At 40.3% G+C, this 24,371-nt stretch overlaps 1 protein-coding gene across 1 annotated transcript in view; it reads left to right on the forward strand.

Moving 5' to 3' along the window:
• Positions 1 to 2,869: 2,869 nt before the first annotated feature.
• The window catches only part of CLVS1 (clavesin 1), a gene marked incomplete at both ends in the record, with an annotated part of 99,452 nt that continues 77,950 nt past the window's right edge, over positions 2,870 to 24,371 (forward strand). The window contains one exon of the mRNA XM_082479142.1: positions 2,870 to 3,258. Coding sequence (XP_082335268.1) covers positions 2,870 to 3,258 — 389 coding nt within the window. The remainder of the gene's footprint in view (positions 3,259 to 24,371) is intronic.

Genomic DNA, 24,371 nt, shown 5'->3' on the forward strand with positions numbered 1-24,371 from the left:
CTCATGGAGGCAGTTGTAATTAAAAACACAATTTATGCAAGAAAATGCTAATGTCACCATGAATTTGAGATCTTAAGCACAAAATATTGGCCTGATATTCCGGTGGCCTACATCAACTTTACATGAGCAGAATTCAGTTGATACCATCGGAGTTCTCCTAATTTGGTCTAATAAAGGTGAGAAGACAGCAAACAACTGTTAGTTTATTTTTATGTGTGCAATCCACCTTTAATACAACTTTAAGAACTGAATAACTCGCACCCATAGATTACCCCTTCAAAACTTCAGGGTTTGTTTTTCTGGAGTCATTTGTGCTCTGCAGTGACTTGTCAAAGGCAGCCAGCCTGCTTTCCTCCCGGCTCTACCTTTTCCCAAGTTTTCCCAGGCTGATGAATCACCAGTTGTGCTGCCCTGCAGGTAGCTCTTCATAACTCCAGCTCCACGGTGAATGCAGAAAGAGGCTGCTTAACAAACTCTCCTTTGTATCACCCACAGACAAGTCTAACGCACGTTGCTGTTGAATGAAGAGCTTATCTCCTGCCACAAATGTCCTTTAAGCAAATATGCAGAAACTGTCTGTGTTCAAATTTAGGGATCTCATCCCAGGGCTGCAGCTGTGGCATTTAAAATGCATTTTTTATCAATGACATGCAAGCTCACAAAACAGGGAACTCGGCATCTCTTGTGCTGGTTGACTTCCAGGTCCTGCAATGTAACTTTGAGCAGCCCCTGGATGAAGAAATGCTCTGGCTGCTGCTCTCCCCTTTGTTTGATATGAGAACGCTGAACCCAGGGGAGCAGCTGAGTGAAATGGTTGTTTTGCTATAAATAATTCATAACTTTCCAAACAGCTTTCTCCAAATACAATAAAGTATGTCTTTCACTGAGGGATTCTCTTTTAATTTTTAAAGCCAATTTTTCTTTTCCAGAAATTAGAAAGAGAGAGAGATCAGTTAAGCGGTGGAGTTTTTTGTTTGCTTGTCTGTTTTTGTGATGGCTGAAAAATTGGATGGGTCTTGATCTTTCTTCACATACATTTCGCATTGGAACAGACCTTGATCTTATTTCACACAAGTGTAACTACACAGACTTAGATGACAGCCTCTTGCTAATTATGCCACTGAAATGTAAGAGATTCACTGTACCATTTTGCTCATACATAACAGCTTAAGCAGCTTTTGTTCTAACACTTGTAAAAACAAATTCTAGGTAAAGTACAGGAATGAAAATGAAATTCAGAACTAGGTATTCAGAAAAGATACAGAAAAAAGAATTTGGAATAAAATACATCTCTTTTCAAATAAAATATTAACCCTGTCAGATTAGATTCATCAAACATCTGTAGAAAGAGACCTGGGAGTCCTGGTGGACAAAAGGATGACCATGAGCCAGCAATGTGCCCTTGTGGCCAAGAAGGCCAATGGCATCCTGTGGTGAATCAAGAAGAGTGTGGCCAGCAGGTCAAGGGAGGTCATCCTCCCCCTCTACTCTGCCTTGGTGAGGCTGCATCTGGAGTACTGTGTCCAGTTCTGGGCTCCCCAGCTCAAGAAGGACAGGGAACTGCTGGAGAGGGTGCAGCATAGGGCTATCAAGATGATTAGGGGACTGGAACACCTCTCTTATGAAGAAAGACAGAGGGAATTGGGTCTCTTTTAGCCTGGAAAAAAGGCGGTTGAGGGGGGACCTGATCCATGCTTATAAATACTTAAAGGGTGGGTGCCAGGAGGATGGGGCCAGGCTCTTTTTGGCGGTGCCCAGTGACAGGACAAGAGGTAATGGGCGCAAACTTGAGTATAGGAAGTTCCACCTAAACATGAGGAGGAACTTCTTTACCTTGAGGGTGGTAGAGCACTGGAACAGGCTGCCCAGGGAGGTGGTGGACACTCCATCTCTGGAGACATTCAAAACCCGCCTGGACGTGTTCCTGTGCAACCTGCTCTAAGGTGTCCCTGCTCTGGCAGGGGGGTTGGACTAGATGATCTCCAGAGGTCCCTTTCCAACCCTGTGATTCTATTCTATTTTATTCATGGGAAGCTTCCCATGAAGATATATTAAGTCTCAATGGGAAATATTTTCAGTGAGCTTTTACCAAGTAGAAAATACCCTTGATGTTGGTGGAGTTTTGGGGGCTTTTAAATCTGATTTGCTGTCAGCTCAGAGGCTAATTCAAGGAAAGCTACAAGCTGATAGAATGGGTGATAAAACAAAATCAACAGTTATTATTTTGAATATGGTAAGTATAAATCTGCATACTTCGGAAGCTGAAATGTAGTTCTTGTTAGGGGTGGGGAAAATGACTATTATTTTTGCTTTTGTCATCCTGGGCTTGAAGTTATGGGATGTTGAAACTCCCACACTTCTGTAAGATAACTTTGCAAAGTGTATTCTAATAATACGTTGATACAGCTTAGTATTAATTGTCAGTTAATCAGATTGTCTTTCTGAAAGCTTGAATATATACATTCAGGCTGTCAGTGACTACTTTATCTTAAATGCACCCATTCTGAAATTATTTGACTGGTATCATCTTATATATGAAGCACAAAAAGCAATTTTATTGGTATAGAAAGTTCAGAAAAGCGTTCTGTAAGCCTTATATATATATTTAATCTTTCTTTTATGTATTTGCCTTTTCTTTTAGTAAGTTATGGAATAAGCAACTCTTTCCTTTGGATGGATTATACTACATGTGAACTGCCTGTTACTCTTTCTGCAAGAATAAGAAAAGCCCTTCCCTTTCATTTGTTAAATATCAGCTTGATAGCAAAAAGCTTCTGAATGGCTCACACTCACATCAATTGAATGGGATCAGCACTTCTCCTACTAAAATATCTGAAGTTAAGAGTTTGGAAAAGAGTTTTTTGCAGAGATGACCCATTTACAAGCTGGACTAAGTCCAGAGACTATAGAGAAAGCGCGCCTGGAACTGAATGAAAACCCAGACATTTTGCATCAGGATATCCAGCAAGTCAGGGACATGATCATCACAAGGCCTGACATTGGGTTTTTACGTACAGATGATGCCTTCATCTTGAGATTTCTCCGAGCCAGAAAGTTTCACCAAACTGAGGCGTTCAGACTGCTGGCTCAGTACTTCCAGTACCGCCAATTAAATCTGGATATGTTTAAAAACTTCAAGGCTGATGATCCAGGAATCAAGCGAGCTCTGACGGATGGGTTCCCGGGAGTACTGGAAAATCGCGACCACTGTGGCAGGAAGATTCTTCTGCTTTTTGCAGCCAACTGGGATCAGAGTAGGTAAATGTAGATAGTGTCCTTATATTTTTACACTCATGCCTAACTTGTAATGGAATATATGTGACCATATTTGAAGGAACAAGGCCATTTTCAGTAAAATATTTTGTAACCATGAGTCCATTTCTCTAAAACTTTCATTTTATTTGACCAGCTCTCTTTCTTCAGACATAACACCATTGAGAAATAAGGGTATATAGAATCATAGAATCATAGAATGGTTTAGGTTGGGCAGGAACTTAAATATCATCTAGTTTTAGATGGAATGGGCAGGGACAACTCCCACTAGACCAGGTTGCTCAAAGCCCCATCCTTCATGGTCTTGAACATTTCCAGGGATGAGGCCTTAATAACTTCTCTGGGCAACCTGTTGCAGTGCCTCAACATCCTCAGAGTAAAGAATTTCTTCCTGGTATCTAATCTAATTCTACCCTCTTTCAGTTTAAAACCACTACCCCTCATCCTATTGCTACACTCCCTGATAAAGACTCCCTCCCCGTCTTTCCCATAGACCCCTTTAGGTACTGGAAGGCTGCTATAAGGTCTCCCCGAAGCCTTTTCTTCTCCAGGTTGAACAACACCAACTTTCTCAGCCTGTCTTCATAGGCTTTCATAGCCTTTCTCCAGCCCTCTGATCATCTTTGTGGCCCTCCTCTGGACCGCTCCAACAGGTCCACGTCTTTCTTATGTTGGGGACCCCAGGAGCTGGACGCAGTACTCCAGGTGGGGTCTCACGAGGGGGGAGTAGAGGGGTAGAATCTCCTCCCTCGACCTGCTGTCCCTGCTTCTTTTGATGCAGTCCAGGATACCACTGGCTGATATAAGTGTGTCAGATAAGTAGCTCTTTTTTTTATCCCATAAATATTTCCACTTTTTAGCCATATATTGTCTGTCTGCTATGAGTACATTAATGCCTGTTATACAATTGCTTCAGTAACCATCATAGACTAGCCAAACAGGTTGACAGAAAGAAAATGTCTCAAAACATATGAGGGTTCTTGTAGCTCTTCTGGTGCAGAAGGAACTGACCATATTTATTCTGTCTCCAGACTTCTTAACAGATCGTTTTTTTTTTGTTTTAACCATTTCATGAATTGCACCCTGTGTTAGGAGATTTCCACAAACTGTATTGTAATTTCTACACACACCGGTTACTGTATGCTTGTTAGTCTGATAACTGGGAGATTCATGCAAAGTGTATTTTCTCTTCAGGTCATTTCTTTACAGGATAGTATGAACAAAGATATCTTCCAGCCATTATTATAAATGATGTCCTTAAATGTTAATGTGATTAGTCAGCTTTCACTACCTATTTGAAGTGATACAGAGAAGAGGGGTTAGTCCAGGAATATCATGTTCACATTGTCCTCTTCATCAGAGGTCATACCATTCCATTCTGTTTTCCCTGCCCTCACAGTGAGACAGAGAAATTTAAACCACTGTAGGATTGCCATGTGTTCTGCCGATTTTGATAAAAATCAGACCAAAGTACAAAATTCAGATTCAGATTTTGAGTATCATAACTTTTGATGAGTTCCAGTTAGGATTTTATCTTGGCACTGTCTAAAGATGTCCATGACAGTGTCTCAACCTTAGGATTCAGTAGATTGGAGCTTTTAATTTATATCATAGAAACTTAGAGAATGCCTAGAGCATATGCCCACAATTTTTCATGTTAGTTGTTTTCTGGGAAAACCTTTAATCTCCATGTGAAAACAGAGTTCGGAAGTTTCTCATTTTCCTTTTCATGTATAGATCTGGTGAATAAATGTACAGAAAAAGTTACAGAAATGTAACTTTTCATATACAAAAGTATTTGGTGAAATCCAGAGCTGAAGACAGTGATAAAAGTCCTATTGACTACAAAGGGGGCAGTAGTTTATCTCTTATCTTTCTGAACTGTGAGCTTGCCTTTCTTCCCACCACAAAACCCTTCCTTTAGTAATTGGCCTGGAAAGAAAGATGAATGAACAGGTATCCTGAATTAATAGAAAGTATCAGCTTTAGAGGACAGAAGCCCTGTGGCTCTGCTGGTTGCATTAAGGGATTTAGGTATTATATAGAGCCAGCTTTGGGTTTCTGATCCCTCAACAAAATGAATCCTTGTGATTAACCTCGAACATCAGGTCCTGCTCTGGGAAAGCTGAGAGTGCTGCTGTCTGAGGCTCCTGCACTGAGATTTTGCCAGAACATTGATTCCTGTCAGGTTTTGGCTCAAATTTTCTGCAAGCCCTTTAATATGCATACATGTATATGTGTATATCTATTTGTGGGCAAAACCCAAAGTGATCCTGCATGCAAGATATCTTGTTTCTGAAAATGTAATTTTAACTTTCAAAGAAGAAAGGCTGAGGCTAATAGGATAGGATATAATTTCCTAAGACTCCTCAGTGAAATTGAAACTTTTACCTCTCTTCAGCCTGATGCTCAACTCCTTTATGGATTAAAATGACAAGAAGTATCATTTCTGTGGGCTTTTGTAGCACTGCAAGTGCTGCAGGGATTTGGGACAGGATTTAGGCTGTAAGTAAATAGAGGGATGACCCTCCTCCGTTTTTACTGTCTGAATCAACACGAGCAAAAGCTGTTATGGAACAGGAAATGATGAGTGGAATGTTCTGTTAAGCAGAGGCAAAGAGGGTTATTGACCTGAAGAAATATATATTCATAAAATTTCACAAAAAAAAACCCAAACAGACAAACAAGCATTGTCTATATCTTACAAACATATACCTTGGGCAACCTTTCTGTAGACGTGTCTTCAGCGATGGCAAGATGTTTACAAGCTTTCATTTCAGCTGAATGCTCATGCAGCCAACTCATTTGATGCTGTGATACTGATATGGAAGAGTAAGAGCTTGGCCTTCAGCATGCCTTTCCTAACTTCAGTCTCATTTGCAGCTGGCTGTGGCTTATCTTTCCTTATCATTATATCATAACAATAAGGGGTCATTTATAAATAAATCGTAATTTATAAACGATCATTGAAAGTCAGCATGGCTATAACCCATACACAGATTTTCAGTCCAGGCATTCTTACCATTTATACTCCTGGCAGTATGGTGGCTGGAGTGGAGCATCTCCCTTATGAGGAAAGACTGAGGGAGCTGGGTCTCTTTAGTTTGGAGAAGAGGAGACTGAGGGGTGATCTTATTAGCGTTTATAAATATATAAAGGGGGGATGTCATGAGGATGGAGCCAGGCTCTTCTCAGTAGCAACCAATGATAGGACAAGGGGTAATGGATTCAAGCTGGAACACAAGAGGTTCCACTTAAATTTGAGAAGAAACTTCTTCTCAGTGAGGGTGACAGAGCACTGGATCAGGCTGCCCAGGGAGGTTGTGGAGTCTCCTTCTCTGGAGACATTCAAAACTCGCCTGGACGCCTTCCTGTGCAACCTCATCTAGGTGTTCCTGCTCCGACAGGGGGATTGGACTAGATGATCTTTTGAGGTCCCTTCCAATCCCTAGCATACTGTGATACTGTGATACTGTGATCACATATCAAAGAGGGAGAAGCAGCCTCATAACTTTTTGATCTTACAAATATATTGTTTTTTAAAAGGAAATGTCATTATTTGTGTAATGTGACTGCTTGGACAAATCAAATCCAAGATATTCTTAAGGGATTCTCTGTATCAAAGATAAAATTTCTATGTGATCTTCTAGAAACATTTGTAATTTTGGCTTCAATAATGTAATTGATAGATCTAACATCTCCAGAAAACTAGGTTTTTGTTTCCAGTCTCAATGTTGCCAGCTTCAGCTTCTGGCTGCTGGATTGTGTTAGCTTAAAGGGAACATAAAAATATGACAGCTTCTTATGTTTGTACTTTTTTGTTCTGGCCATGTCATCTTTTAATGAACTTTTGAATTCAGTGCGGATGCAGCACTGTAGGGTAAGTTACTGTCAGACAACAAGAATAGCGCTTTAGATACTCTACGGCAGTGGTTCTTGTGTTCACTTTTAACCATGGCGAATGTAAAACAGCTAGCCCTCTTTTCGAGGACAAAACAACCTTGTGTTGTCCACAAGGTAAAGAACATACTTGTGGGCAGCCAGAACAGCAAAGAGAATATTCTGCAAAATATTGCACTAGCTTACTGTATTGCAAAATATTTATGCTGCCAAAGCTTAAATAGATTGAACTTCCTTACTGTCAGAATTCGGAAGATTTTCCAGGTTGCTAATACTCTTCATCATTCTTTTCTGGACCTTTCCTATCATTTTAGCATTGTTGCTAATGTGCAGACAGATTAACTGAATACAAACTTTCACTAATAAACCATACAGTAACGCCGTATGTTCTGCTCAATAGTTCCCTCCTTTTAGATATAATATTGTCACTGTCTTCTTTGGTACTCTCACATTTTGAGCTCATGTTCAGCTCAAATCTGCTTCCAAGTCACTGTTGCCTAAAATACAAACACCACTGATAAGTGTGTCATACATTCTTATCCATAACGTGGGCACAGTCTAGCATGTGATTCATGCTCTTCAGCAGAGCTAAACCTGTCCTCCTCACCAGTTATCATTGCCTGGGTTTTGTGACATCTGCAAAGTTCACTGGCAAGAATTTTATTTTTGCTTCTACATCATTGAAAAAGACGGTGATTGTTGTTTTGACCAAAACCTGCTTGATAACTAGGAAAAAGCCTCAAGGAATGATAATTCTTATCTCCAAATCATGAGCTGAGATCTATCATGGTGCCATGTTTTCATTCATTTCTCAAGTGCTGCATTGGTTTGATTTTACTCTATTTTTAGACAGGTTTCTTAGAGATAATGTCATCACTTTCTCTCTAGGTCCTGCATAGTATATTTTGGTTCTGTTAGTTAAAGTTAATCACATATGATACAGAACAGAAAACTTCAGAGGTATTGAATACATGAAAATGAGCAGATGGATAGAAAAGAAAGAGATCAGGTTATCAGATCCACACTGAGGGAGAGGAAAAATGTTGAGCTATATTACTGTACACTAGAGAATCCATGCATGGGAGGACCATTGTTCACTTTGATCAGTGCTCAGTCCTCAGAGGTGCAGAATAATCCAACTACAAGGTGCAAACTCACCCAAAGCCCGCAAAGGCTTCATATACAACACTGCTTACAGAGCACATTATTTTTAAATGGAAATCATAGAGTAATATTGACAGATAAGGATGTCAAACTGATCGTGTCAGGAACTTCTTTGATGAAATAATTTGCATCATAACAAATCCTGGTTTGTAAAAACAAATACATGTGTACATACAAACATATGTGTGATGAAACCTGATGAGACCTGAACCAGGATTTCACACAAAAACGAATGTGCCGTGTGCTGGATTATGAATACTCTTTCTCCCACTTTCTCATTTCATCAGTCTCGCCAAACCTAAGCCTCGACTCCTCTGATGCACCTCTAGTGAATCTGAAGCTTTTAAAGAAGTCAGATGAGAGTGCCTTTCAGAGAGAGCATTTCAGCTGTTGGATTGAGGAAAGCATCCACTAACTATCGCAGCTGTTTCTAGGTCTGCTACTGCCTCCTAATATATCCTGCCCGTACACTGGGGAGATGGGGGGGGGGGTTGGGTGAACAAGTAGTTCAGCAGAAGGTGTTCATTAATCTCCCAAGTAAAGATATGTCTTTCAAGGTTGTTCAGCCAGCGTAAAATTTATTTCTGTGAGGAGAGCCAGCACAAGGGCTATTTCTAATCGAGATCCTCTGTGAACAGGGTCTTGGGGTTGGGGTGCAGAAGGTTGCCCATTGTCTTTTGCAGCAAAATAGTAATTAATTTCTGCCTTCATGTGTGGACTGTTGTGTCTCAGAAGCTGTCACATAGCTCCAAAAAATTCTGTAAGTAAGTCAGACAGAAAAAAATGCTGCTTTGTTTACAGCGTACATTCCCAAGTCAGCTGCGAGCCGTAAATTCTCTTTTATTAACCAAGGAGCCTCAAATGTCAGATACTTACTATTCTGTAGGAAAGTGTATTGAGATAGGCTAAAGGGCAAGGAAATACTCTGACATAACAGTAAATTGACAGCTATAAATATTTTAAAGGATCACAATAGAAAAAATGATGTCCTTGCTGAGAATGCTCATAGTGCTGTAATTACAGGGATATTATCACCAGCAGATCCTGTTGGTATAAAGGAATATGTCTCATGCTGATTATTCCAATATATTTCAAGGATTATCTTAGATGCTTAATAGAATATGAAGGAATAAACATCTTTCGATACTGATTCATAGTCACAGGCAAACTGTGGCAATAACTCAGCCCCATAGCTGTTTATTATGAGAGATTAAGGCTGAAATATGGCCACCCCTAAAGCCAGAATGATTTTTACACAGCGAGTCTTCGGGTTTGGTTAAGAGATGGTGCTTCTGCGTTGGGAGATGCCTACAGTAATGCAGATTGAGGTTGTGGTTCAAGCATTGCATTGACTAATAGATAGCCTAGAAGCACACTGTATTAAAAAGGATTTGTATTACATTATTACATTACTAAGATAGTCTGCAATAGAAACAGAATTCAGGGTAGTAGAGGAAGGAAGCATAGCATAGGCAGAATACTCATCTGAGGGAGGAACAGATGTGCAAATTAAATGCTGGACAAAGACGACGAAAAGGGCCTCTGTTTTGAAATGTTTTAATTTTCTTGGAGGTGGCAACTTAATTCAGTTAGTACCATTTATTACGGAAACCATGTTTGGGAAAGCAGTTGTAGTCCATATGAATGACAGAAGGATGACATACACAAATGACAGTCCTGGATAAGGCTGAGAAGGAAATCAAAGAAGAGAGAGAAAATGTCTGAAAAAGAGAAAGAAAAACAACAGCTGGGAAAGTTATGAAGCATATGCTGAAGAACAAGATAAGCCTGACTGAAAGGGAAAAAAAAATCAATGCTGGGGGGGAGTAAGGCAATCAAACACATAGTGAGAGGGAAGAGAAGGTGAGTGGATGGTGTCAGGCTGAGGGCTGACTTGAAGAGCTGTGAAGGACAGTGCCAGTGGGTGAGATAGACAATTGCTGGAGCTGGCCTGCGGAATAACAAAGGGGAACGAAGGGCAGATTGGAAAGTGGCTCTGTGCAACCTCCCTCCTGTGGAGAAAAGAAACCAAGTCCAATCCCCAAGCTTTATAAACTGGAGAAAAGGACAGTTGATTAAGAAAAATACACAGTCAAACACGTGTACACAACAAACACATACACACACATGCACAGACCCCCTCTTCTTTCTCAGATCGTCTCAAAAGACCCGAATTTGTGAGAGGGTTTATGTCTGGGTGGCAGAAAAGAGAAACTGCCTATAGTTGTGATAGCACTTCTTCCTCGTCCTTAGAAAATGACCCATGCTCCTACATGGGCCATGTATGTCATCCTCGCAGCTGGGTTCTGCAAAAGGACATTGTAACAGGGCTATATCAACAGAATAGTACGGAGCCAAACAATATGACATCCCACTTGGCTCTTTGTCCCTTTGACCCTTGGGAACATCTGGTAACCATGAATGAATACTTTTATAAACAGGAGTTTTCTGAGGTGAGACTTTGTAAGAAGAGATCAGAATTCTTTTTTTTGCCTGAGTTTTTCCTAAATCAAGTTTTCTAAATATCTGATATTCTGATCAGTTTCTAACTTGACAACCTAATTAAAAGGAGCTAAGGCAAATTCATGCATTGCAGCAGGAAGAGACTGCAAGGAGTCAGGGGAGGAAAAAACCATAATTCTCTGACAAGCTATTTAATAGGCTACATGCAGTAGAAGCATCAGAAATGAGTGGAGATATTGAGCTGGAATCCTTAAATACATTTGAAATTTTTAAATTCTAATACTTCCCTGATACATTATTTCCCCAGGCCATGATTTATTTTAGACGCTTTTCTCTGAAATCTGAGCCTCTGTATCAATTGCATTTTACATAAAAGTAGGTGCTTTTTTCACCACACCCTGGCAGGTGTTGAGCATCCTCCACTTCCAGCACCCTCAGAGCAGCATAAGGGATGCTTAGGAACTGGTGTGGTTAGCAGGCTGGGTGATCCCAGAGGAGTTAGAGTGGACAGCATGAATTCGGTCAGGACGTGCATGGTGTGGGGTGTGCTGAGCACGTTGGGGTAAATTCTACCCTGCCACCACAGTCACCCTCTTTCATGGTGCTTGTCTACCATGGTGAGGCTGGAGGATGAGGGAAACGGCTCCCATTGGTTGCACTGGTGAGAGTGCCCTGACTATGTATCTCTGGGATGTGAGGAAAGAATTGTTACCAGCACCCATCTGCCACGGGCACCTGAAAATTTAGCACAGCAATCAGAGGTGGAGGCCAGGGGAAAGGATGGAAGAGTACAAGTATTGGCATACAAGTATCTAAAGGGTGGGTTGAAGGAGGATGGAGCCAGGCTCTTTTCAATGGTTCCAAGTATCACAGTATCACAGTATCAGAGTATGCTAGGGATTAGAAGGGACCTCAAAAGATCATCTAGTCCAATCCCCCTGTCGGAGCAGGAACACCTAGATGAGGTTGCACAGGAAGGCGTCCAGGCGAGTTTTGAATGTCTCCAGAGAAGGAGACTCCACAACCTCCCTGGGCAGCCTGATCCAGTGCTCTGTCACCCTCACTGAGAAGAAGTTTCTTCTCAGATTTAAGTGGAACCTCTTGTGTTCCAGCTTGAATCCATTACCCCTTGTCCTATCATTGGTCGCTACTGAGAAGAGCCTGGCTCCATCCTCATGACATTCCCCCTTTATATATTTATAAACGCTAATAAGATCACCCCTCAGTCTCCTCTTCTCCAAACTAAAGAGACCCAGCTCCCTCAGTCTTTCCTCATAAGGGAGATGCTCCACTCCCTTAATCATCTTAGTTGCCCTAAGTAACAGGACGAGGGGCAATGGGCACAAGTTAGAACACAGGAAGTTCCATTCAAATACACGGAAACACTTCTTTATGGTGAGGGTGACAGAGCACTGGCACAGGCTGCCCAGGGAGGTTGTGGAGTCCCCTTCCCTGGAGATTTTCAAGACCTGCCTGGATGCAGTCCTGAGTAATGTGCTCTGGGCAATCCTGCTTTAGCAGGGGAGTTGGACTAGATGATCTCTAGAGGTCCCTTCCAACTCTGATAATTCTGTGATTCTGTGATTCTGATTCTGTGAGTAAAAACATTCCAATAAACCAGCCTAAAAATTAAATTGTTAAAGCTCTACTGTACAAGATATTTTGCCTCTTTTGCCATGGGTAAGCCAATAAAATGAGTGGAGCATCATAATTAATATGCCATGACTGAAGACTTGATTCCTAAAGAGAAGAAAATGGAGTCACTCCTTGAGGAAGAGAAAATTTTTGTCTTAAGTTCTGATTGCACTCTCAAAGTTTTTATTTTCAATAAGTGCAGCGATGACAGGGGCAGTAAAAAGCATCTATCTCTTGCTCCCAGACCATGATGATCTCAGCTCTGGAAACCTCCTGGAGGGTCCATTTGTGGCAGGGAACAGAGGGCAAAGCCAGCCCACTAGCCTCCTGCTGGAACTATTTCCTATGTAACTGCCTATTTTCTGCCCATGCTGAGCAAACTCGCATCAGTAAAGATTAATTTTTCAGGGAAAGGTAATATGCAAAGATCCTCATCAGTGCTTTGTCTTTATAGAAAGGTGGTATCACTTTTCCACTTTTCCATTGCAGACACACAGGGGATGACACATGTCTGTGTATGCATTAATGCATGTGGTGCCAGTTATCTTTTGTACATGTGGTATAAATCACAGCACCAAGTAATGTTATGATGTTATGTGATCAATAACAATTATTGGAAAAATGCATATGGAATATTTATATAATATCTCATAATAGATCTTTAGAGGGACAAAATTCAGGATTTGATTGAAACTGTAAGATTATAAGCTGTTGAATACCATATTTTTGAAGTTAACGCATCAATATTGATAAGAAGAAATATTTGTTTTTCAGAGGAAAATTAGTATGTTTTCTATTTTAACCTTGCCAACCTGCTGTGTATCAAACCCCTTGTTAGGCACCTGCTGGTGGTCACTGTCACAAGGATTTGAGGCCAGAGGAACCTTTGGTCTGATCCAGTAGAACCACTCTCATGTGTACTTTACAAGACGTACTCTCATATACTTTACAAGACATGCAACTGATGGTCTGAATTAACAAAGCAGGAAGGTCAAACTTTTTTTTTTTAACCTTTTTAGACCAATATGGTTTTCTTTATTGAGTTCAAGTTACAAGCCATTGCCACGCCTTCCTTGTTCTCTCCCATAGATAGTCCTGTGCTGCCTTCCACAAAACCATAATTTCATCTCCTCTGGTTTTATACCATGTCAGCAGAGGAACTGAATTCCATACATTCAGATATGAATGAAGTAATAAAGGTGAAAAAAAGTGTTAACAAGCACGAGGCCATTGCTATGGTGTGATCAGGAACATGCGCTTCCCTTGCCAGTGCTAAACCTTTTACTCTTTCCTTCTTTCTGGCTTCCTTTCACAGCAAATCCAAGAGATGCCAGTTGTTTATATTAAAAATGCGCAGATCAATCTGCAGAGTATATGTGGTGCCTATACCTCGTTGGAGTGTTAGGGTATGTGTTAGCACACAGAATTGCTTTTGCATAGCTATTTCTGACCAGGAAAATCCACACCAAAGTGCGATAACCTTATCTAAGGCATCTCCTTGCTCTCCTATTATCTTGGACTTGCGATCCTCTAAGCTGTTCTTACTTTGCGAGGTTTCTGAATAGGAATGTATTGCCTTGGTGTCCCAGGGATAATCCTACCTGTCTGTTGTGTAAGTACAAAAGGAGAAATGTGATTTATATTGAAAGAGGAAGAGACTGCTGAAAAATCCTGCTTCCAAATGCGCTGCAATATTCATTTGAAAACTGAGATAAAAAAGGAGGAGGAATAAACTCTGATCTTGGGAGAGACAGTAGGAAATCTTTCCATTTCTTAGGTTCTCATCTACATGTAAGCCACTTTTAGCTGGGTACTGCAATTTAAATTCAGTTTCACTCTGATAAAGCCTTCAATTCTGTTTGAATAAAAGAGCTTTCCAAGTCTGGGGAAAATGGCAATTTGTGTATGCTGTAGCTGCCAATGAATACTTTTCCTTTTTCTTGCATCTCATTATTATTCTCTGCTAAAATGTATACAGAGGTACATATGCGTTCCCTTTCTTTCAGAGAACATTTTATATGATTCATTTAAAAGTAATTCATGATCATTTGAGGGTTTGCTTCAAAAAGAGGCATATCAGATGTAGACTCCATGTTAAAAGCCAACGAGCCTTGAGACACCAGACATACCTGCCATTGTTGGTTTAGTCCCGGCTGACACATTTGTCTCCACTGGGATTTTGTCACCTCTTGGTTTGTTAAATAAGATATTCATGGTTAATTAATGGAAAAAATACTGACTTGACACAAAAGGATTTGGGGTTAAAGAATGGGCTACAGATGGAATGATACAGTAAGGTGATACCACTGAGGAAGGAATGTCTCTAAGCTGTATTACAGGAATGTTGTCTGCAGGAAACCAGCAGTTATTCACCTTTACTCACCTCAACTGACCTGTAACCTAAGTACTAGCATGAGAGACAAATTTGAGCTAAGTCAAGAAAAGAACAGTAAAATAGGAAGTCTGGGAAATATGACAATGTAATAAAAGCTGAGTACAATAAGAGGTGGAATACAAATTTTCCTATATATGCAAGTTTACCTTAATAAAAGGTGGTAGTGAAAAGTTCCCCATTTCCTTGCAGAATAAAAGCAAATTAAGTAATCCTAAGAAAATTAGATTTCCAAAAATTAGAAGACATTTTGCAATGATTAAGTTGATTCAGGACCTGAACAGATAACTGAGGCAGTCTGTGGACTCCTCATCACTGGATTTTTTACTGAAGAAGTCAGAGACAAACTAGGAGTACTTATGATGAAGCAGTCCAGGAGATGTAAGAGATGCTATCAGGTAACTTCCTATTTCTAGGCTTAATTTTGCTTTGTCGAAAGCCTCTGAGGAGGACAAACTCAGAAGGTGCTTTAAGATATCTTGCAGTTTAAGAACATCAACACTATATCAGTAAACTCTGGTATCTAAATATCCACCAGACTATCTTGTATATAAGAAATACTGTGTAAAAACAATTTTTCCATTTGGGATTCTGAATACATGCTGGGTGTTTTATACCTCAATTATATTTGAAAATGAATAGCTCTGATATTTTATGGTGCTCCAGTGTTATTGTTTCCTACGGTGGAGCTGTGTCTCCCACTTACTGTGTACTAAGGGGCATAATGTTTCCAAAACTCATTGTCTCCGAGGTCTATTGCAGCCTTCTTGCTGAATGAGAACCTGCTTGAAACCACTAAATAAGGCAGCTATCCTAACTTTGTGAAAAGATTGCTATGCCTACCTGTGATGTGGAAAACTGCAGAATCTCTAGGTAGGTAGCCTATCTGGAAATAGTCCTCCAACGGGGGCTTTCTGACATGACCCCAGTAAAAGAAGTTCTAAGGATTAAAGAAAGTATCAGTGAGCAAATACTCTGTCAGGAGGAGTATACAGATAAGTGAGTGAGAATGGTGCTTTCTTGTGTCTGTCTTACTTTCAAAGGTATTGAGTTTTCCCATGGGAAGAGGTTTCTGAAGTCCTAAGTGTGGCTGGTTGTTAAAAGTTGCAGTAATGTTGGCTACATGTGCCTGGAAGGAGTGCTTCAGACGATGCAGGAGCCACATGGCCTGTCCTGTTGGCTGCCATTGAGTAGAATAGCACAAGGAGGGCCTTCAGAACTCTTGCTGTCCCTGCTAATCAGCAGCTGCAACCCTACATCCAAGGAAATTTAGTTAGTGTAAAGCCGCCTTCATCTTGACTCTGGAATACAGTGGGGTATGGTTCTGGCACAGCTGAATGGTGAAGAGCACTGAGACCTGAGTCTCCAGGATATTAAATGCTGTTCTTGAATACTAGTTGACCTATCAAGCCAAAAATACTGTCTTAGTATAGTGGATTTGAACTTTGGGAGTTTACTGCGCTATCATCTCATTCAACTGCACTAGAGTCAGGGAAAGACAGTGAATAGCAAAGGTTATATTAACATATAATGCAGGGAGGTAACCTACAGGCAATTGTCAAATGTAATAAAACACATAGATTTTAAATGCAGCTGCATAAAAACTCCTGCCCAGTCAATCCAGACCATGGCTGTTGAGCTGGGTGACCGCTTATTATTACATGATGTATCTGAAAGGACATTGCACTCATACTGGCCATTGTGCTCACCAGCAACCAGTTCCCTATGTGAACTGGTTCATCTTTTACTGTCAGCCCTAAACTGGGTCCTAACCCACTCGGATGAAAAAATAGAACAAGGCTTAACACCCACCCTAGAAAGTTTGCCATCTAAATGGACAAGAGAAAAGAAACATTGAATGCCTTCCCTAAATGAAGAAGAGTGTGTCAGGGGGTCAGGGGTGCCCTGGGGGGTGTGAGCGCTGGTGGCTCCCTGGAGCCAGCAGGGCAGCTGGCTGCATCCTGGGGTAGGAGTGCACCCCATGCCTAATGGGAGGCTGGCAGGGATTGAACACAGGCAGGCAGTAAATTAGTGACACAGGGAAGAAATAACTCAATGTTTCCTGCTTGTCACACCACTGCCTTGAAGACAAGGTTTTCTTTAATCTTGCTTCCCAAAAGACGCAGAAGGAAACCTGAACTGACCACCACTTGACCCACAGAGAAACTTTTGTCTTGGTCCAGCTCCTACACCAAGGTGTGCAGGACAAGATCATTTTTCTATTTTTTCTCCCCTGAAGAAGCTCTACGTCTTCCAAAGGCATGGTGGAAAATAAATCTCTTGGCTGCCACCTAAGCCTGGCCTAGGCTATGGCTCACTATAAATGTCTACAAATTCATCTTCAATTAAAAAGAATGGTTATTTTGGTATCCTGAAGTACTCATAATGATAAGAAGTGTTACTACACTAATGGTATGTCAAGAAAACAACCATTTGCTGGGCTGGTGGTGATGAGCAACTGAGGAGGGCACTCAAGCTGTGGACAAAACTCATTTCTCTATGTGGTGAATTGCTCCAGTGTGAGCACGGCAAGATAATAGAAAACAAAACAAAGGAAAAAAGATGGAAACAGTTGTGCTGGAAGAATGGTCCAGCATCACGAAGCAAGTGTGATTTATAGTTCAACACCTTGATTAAATGTGTCCTCTGAGGAGAGGCTCTGGTCAGTACTGAGGGAGCAGCAGAGTGCAGGGTTGAAGTGCTGCAGTCAGGTAGAGGGGAGGAAGGTGTTCATCAATGTCCTGCTCGCACAAAGTCCCACTGTGCCAGAGCTGTACTCTGTCATGCAGTTTCCTACTCCTGGAATGAAAAATGGCCTAATTCGTGCCTACAGTCATGTTGTGGGGCCCTTAATAAAACTAGTGCACATGACTAGGTCAGAATAGGTGAACTAGAAGTCTATTTTCTGACTTTCATGAAACTATGAGTTAGAAGATTGCATGGCTAAAGCCAGGGAACGTCCTTATCTCATTCTTTCAAAAGCATAGAGGGTTCATGCATTTCCAAAGAGCAAGAAGACAACAGGTTTTTTCTTAAGATCTGATTCAACCATGTATACACTCACATGCATGTGAGCAGCACCAACAAATTCAGCTATGGAGATAAAATGCAGCAATGAGACTATTCATGTGCTTTATGTTAGATATTTGCTTGAGCACCTCATAGCTTAATATACTTCTCATGCAGAAATGAAAACAGTGCATTTACTTGACTGTTAAGCACTGTTGGTTAATACTAAAATTGCAAAATATTAACCAAAGCTAAGTCAACTGAGTGCAAGGGAATGGAAACATAAAGAGTTCAGGCAGATCAGGGAAAAAAACAACACAAAGAGGCTGGAAGCACTCCGTGTGTTTTTGTGGAGTGAAACTAACTGTAGCATATTGGGATTCATTTTGCAAAGACTTGATCACTTGTAGTTTTCCTCTGATATTGCCATAAGGCCTTTTTAGTAACATTCTTGCGAAGTCAAAGCATTGGCTAGAATAAAGAGAAGTATGTACTACATTTGCTTTCAGGCAAATGAATTCTGCTGTTATAACAAACATGCTGTAAGACTGTGCTTAGATCTATAAGAATGAACTCTCCCTGCCTAATTTTCCCCTTTCAACACAGTGTAAACAGTGAGGCAATAACAGACAAAAAAGGACACCCAATGTGGTATTAACAAACCCTGCACTTTTGACAAGCCATCACATGATACCAAATTAAAGCTTTTATATATTAAGTCTTCCAAAGGCCATATCTTCCCTGTTATGGTGTAAGCATCTCCAGTGCTATCTGCTGAAAAGTAGGCTTTGCTACTTTTAGAAATGATTTCAAGGTGCACCTATTCCAATAAACCATAATATGTTCATTGTAACACCCAATGCATTCCTGACATCAGTTCAGTCAGATCTCAAGGAAAATTAATTGTGACTTTCTGTTTTTATGGAGGTGGTTTGGTTTTTTTTGTTTTTTTTTTTTTTTTTTCAAACGGGAATGAATAGAGGAAAAAACCCAGGTGTTATATTGTAAACAAGCTTGTACCAATGACTGCATACAACTGTTTTCCAGAAGAGGGGAAAGTAAAGAACAAGAGGTAATTTATTTGTTCAGGACTTCCGCATTTACCTCTAGTACTGAAGTTTTCCTTCTGGCATTTTTCTCAAGGCCATGTAACTGTACTTGCTGTGGCAATGTCACCTGATCCTTTTACTGCCTCTTTTTTGCCAACTTTTGACAAAACAGGGCATCCCCGCTGTCTGTATCTTCACTGAAGTGATCACTACTCCTTGTGTTCAGAGTAAAGATCCTGGTTGTTCCATCTAACTGGTTCCACAGCTGCCTCCTACAAATACCAATGTGAGGTCTGGCAGGACGTCGTTGTGCATTGAGTTCAAAAGCACAAAAATTTTGGCTGTCTATTACTTTCTGTACTTAATTGTTACATATGTTGCTCCACAAGCAATTATTTACAATTGAATGAGTAGTGACTTCAATTAACCACATCTCTTCAGTAATTCTCTGTATTGACTATGTGAGAATTCTTATTAGAAGTGTGAAAAAAAAGAATTAATTACATCAGCTTCACAATAAAAAACAATACAAACAGAAATAGAAGAGTATAAAAGATTACATAACTAATGTATAATTTTGAGTTGTTTCAGAAACCTAAAACGCAGCCCTTTCCCCCAGAAAATGCAAACGTTGAAACAGTGGTTGCCAAAAGGCAGATACTAAACATCAATGCATGTAAGTATACTCTACTGTACAGAGGTTAGAGTGGTTTAGGAGGTTGCTGATAACTTGTGTAATAAGAAATTAATGAAACATTTTTTTTCAGAATTCCTAACACTGCAATTCACAAGAAATTCTGTTTTCAACTCAACTGAATTTTAATAGTTTATAAACCACTTAAATTGATTTTCACTGGCGATTCCAGAGAAAATTTGACAGTCTGCCAGAATAATAACATAACGTTATGTCATGGTTTAGGCCAAATCCACCACTGGGGACCCAGGGGACCCCAGACAGGACTGACAGATGCTCCCCTCTACCCCTCTACAAAGAGAGAGGCAGAGGAGGAAAAAGAGACTTACGAGTTTAGAAGAAACTAAACTACTTTAATGAAATATTAATAATAAAATAAAAAGAAATAATGAAAAATATATACAAAACCGTATCAAGCTCCCGAGATGACAATCACGTCACCGGCTGGCACTGGGGCAGTCCCAGGCTGGACTCAGTGACGGACGGAAACTGGATTCCGGATCTGGATTCAGGATCGGGATCACAGGTAGACGAACAGAGTCTTCCTCAGACATCGGCCATTGAAGGAAGCCCGTGACCCTTTGATCCCTCAGCTTTTATACTGAGCATGAGGCAGATGGGATGGAATACCCTGTTGGTCAGTTTTGGGTCACCTGTCCTGTCCGCTCCTCCCCACAGGTGGGACCCCACTATGCTTTTCCACTTCCGACCCTCCAACATGGCAAATAACAAAGTTGGTTGGCCTTGGGGGTTATGGCAATAAGTATAAGCAGGAGCCTCTCTGCATCCCATGCCTGGGCATCAGCTATAGACAATTGGTCTTATCACTCTGAGAGAGTGAACACTGTCTGCACAATATGCAGTTAATTTCAGTTGTTAGAAGAGGCCCAGCTAAGAAGCGAAGTTACTGAACAAAATTGGTTCTGTTTTACCTCAAACCAGGACACGTTACTATTCCAAGGCAAAGCCCACACTGGACCTGCAACATTAACCTGTACTCTACTGGGAATTGGCATATACTGAAAAATTGTACTGGCTTCAGGGGAATAGAAGATAGCAGGCTGGGCTTCCTTTCACCATTACCATATATTTGATACAACTACCCGCAATCCTATTTCTGCCTTCTTTGGGATCTCAACTTAAACAGTTACTGCACACCACTGCTGTCAGTATGAGACACAAAGATCCATCCTGGCCCACCCAGGAAAAGCCTTCATGCTGCTAGATCATGGAATCAGAAATCGTGGTTAAAAAGCAGAGTTTACTGCAGAAATTTAAGGTTTCAAATACTGATAATGGAATACAAGTAAAGCATTGATTAAATGCTTCAGGTAGATTGCACATTCTTTTCTTATATTTTTTTTAAATAGGGAAATTATGTACTAAGACACTATTCACAGAAAATGAAGCACTTAAAAATTATGAAGTACTGGTCTTAGAGTTTTAAAATGTGTTTGATTTTTTCCCTTCATGATTATGGTATATGAAATCATACTTAAAAACTGATTATAGCCCATTTTGTCCACTGATACTGCACAGGTGGCATTCTAAGTACAACAGTAACCCTTGCAGTTTCTAATTTTCGATTTGAAAACTGCGTTTTAACATTTTTGTTGCATAATTACTTCATCTGTTTTGAGAAATCCAGACTAAACACTGTTGTATTTCTGAATGAGCTGGGCTGGTCCCATTAATTTGTTCAGGTTGCTGCTTTGGAAAAATTTCCACTTGTTTTTTTGTGTTGCAAGGAGCCCTTCTAGGCTCACCTCTTCTTTCCCTTTGTCTTGCAATTCTCTCAGAAAACTGTATTTTGCTACTTCAAAAAAAAAAAAAATTACAAACCCCAAACCCTTCTAAAAGACTATTTTGTCAAAGAAACCCTGTACATCCCAGGAAAGCTCAATTCCTCACTTGCAAAACATCAGGAGGTTGTAGCTGTCTCTGGATCTGAACAATTTTGTTCCTCTTACCTGACTTATTCTGTGTAAGTGGTAATAAAATCCACAGAAAAAGGTAGAAAGTGAAACAGTTGTCATTCATACTGCCTATAGAATTAAATTCAACACTGGTTCCTAAGATTTCTCCTACAACAGGGTATGATTCAGACTCATGGTGTCTTCCACAACTTTTGTTTCATTTTTCATTCATTTGGTTATCAGTCTTTGGTTGATGGACATACTAGGGAGTCATGTGTCCATGAAATCCAGATCTCCCAACGCAACTTCTTGTCAGCTGTTTTCCACATGGCAGATCTGATACCCAATGAAGTCTGAGACAAACCTGAAAAATGTGAGTAAGAAGACATACCTTCTTCTAATTCCACTGGTAACATTTGACCAGGCTCCTCATTGTTGGTTGGATCACATCACCTTTTTTCTCATTAAGGATTAGGTAAAATCTGGAGTCTTCTACAGATACCTCTCATTTTACCCTTTCAGTGAATTTCTGGAAAAAAAAAAAATCTGCTGTCTTAGGAGGAATAGTTGTTGCTATTCATTCTTTCACTTTCTTCTGTGATGTTTCATGAAATATAATCCACTCAAGCGTGTCTAGGGTGAAAACTGCTCATTTTCCTTGAGCTTCATGGCACTGCATATCCTTTTCAGCACAATTGTGCAAAGCAGTTTCTTTGTGGCTGGCAGCATCATGAACCCATACACTTTTAACAGTTTCCTCTATTTCATAAATCTACACAGGTTCATTTTTTCTGGTCCTTCTCCCCTGCTCAGTTGAATCATCGTTGTTTCTGAAGAGATTTGCAGTTAATTTTTCCTAGACGGCTGTCTTATGAATCTTTATGGCATCTGTTTTGAGTTCTCCAATGATCTTTTCTACATCAATAATCTCAAGTTCCTCCATCTTGTCAGCTAGATCAAAGTTGCCTATTTTTCCAGTGGGAAACCTCTTTGATATATAATGCTTGACACATCTATTCATTTGCTTATAAGAAAGGATTTGAATATTTTCATGTCTGTTTTTTTTATTGGCCCTGAAGGTCTCCAACTAAAATAATTTATAACCCTTTTTGTGATTGACATCACTTTTTAACGTCTGCCACTTTCACCGCCCAGATTTAAATACAGTCATAAGCATAGGTATACGCTTATTTGCCTGATTTAATAACCATTTTAGGTGTTTACTAAGATATACTTGCGTTTCTATTTTTTGCCACTTCTTCTCATGTCTTGGTAACCTCTTACCCAGTATCTCTGAAGAGATTCAGTTTTGATGATTTGCCTTTGGTGATGACATCCCACATGGCTTCATCAATATGTTCTCGCTTTTCTAGAGAAACCTTAATATGCTCTCCACCAGACATGCATAGGGACCGCTGAGCTTCTCCAAGCTTTTTAGTAACATCATCATTTTTATATCATCCTCTATCTTACGATAGTTAAAATGCCATTTTTACTGGGCTTTCTTTGCAAAATATTTCTGTGTTTTCATTGGTGGCATTTCTGCTCACTGCCCATACATGCTCTGCTTTTCTCTCTCATTCCTCCTGAAAGGAGGAATAAAACATGTTCTCTCTGTTTCTCCATCATACCATCTGGTTATACCAAAACTACTTGATAAATCTTTATGTGGAGATGTATATTACTACCACAGGATGATCTTGCCAATGAAGACACACAGGCCACTTTCCGACCATCTTCATGTGAACCATTTCTAGACATGACGCTACCGTGGGGTCTGCATCAGTGTGTGCATCCATTTCACACAGGCCAAGGAGGATGTCACACTGTCTTAATAAAGTCCACTGGGATGTTGTATTTTTCTTTTGCTTCTTCATGTTACGCTTTTATTAGCGACACAGTACTGCACAACTGTCACCTTCCCCCACAGTGCCTGGAATTTCATGTGCAGGGTGTTACCCATAACTCAGTCTCAGTTTACTGTGGCTTTTCACTATGATCAGCTCAGCTCTGCTCTTCCTAGTGGATAAATCATCATTTCTTGAACCTTCTGCAATCTCCTCCTGACCATGTAGCCTCACTTAGTTTTCCAGTTGCCCTATGATTTTTCTGACTTTTTTCAGCCTGTAGAATCAGCCTGTACCTTCCACAATTCCATACACAAGAAAAAGGCACCCTTCAGCAGAATATTTTTCAAAATATGGGCTGCTTTTACAGGCAAGTTTTGACTCTCATCTGTCAAGCACACCAATTGTACACTATCTGTGGCTTTAAAAATCCAAGATTCAGCTGCGTTAATGTTCATAGAGATTTCCGACTAGGTACTAGAAGGAAAGAGGTGACTTCGTGCATACCTTTTGAATTCATTGTCAGCTTATGATTACCAGCTGAAAGTTCATTACTGTAATTTCAAGCACACAGAAGGAGCCTGCGTCTTAGCTGAACCGTTAAACTTTCCAACAAAGATAGAGAAAAGTGAGTTTCTGAATGAACTTCCAGGCATTCTGCTACACTTTACAAAGCTTTCTGGGTTGATGAGTGCCATGTGAGTAACCAGGTGTTGGTTGAATATCCACAAGCAATAATATGACTTACATAGTTCTGAACTCACTACTCTCAGTATATATGCATTGGTGAGCAGTTATTTGATTTTAACTTTACTATTTGATCTAGTCATCACTGAGGTCTGCTGTAAGAATGACAGGTTGCAACCAAAGGGGCAATTAGATACTTTTGTTAGCATTGTCTCAGGTAAAATATGTAAATATACTTTTTAGTTAGCCAGTCAAAAAATCTTCCTGTCAAGTTTGTGTTAAAGTCTTTTCAGAAAAGTTAATAAATATACAGGTGAATTATTGCCCGGCGCATAAAAGTTA

The sequence above is a fragment of the Vanellus vanellus genome (genome assembly GCF_965231255.1).
Source record: "Vanellus vanellus genome assembly, chromosome: 2".
In the NCBI taxonomy this organism is placed as follows: Eukaryota; Metazoa; Chordata; class Aves; order Charadriiformes; family Charadriidae; genus Vanellus; species Vanellus vanellus.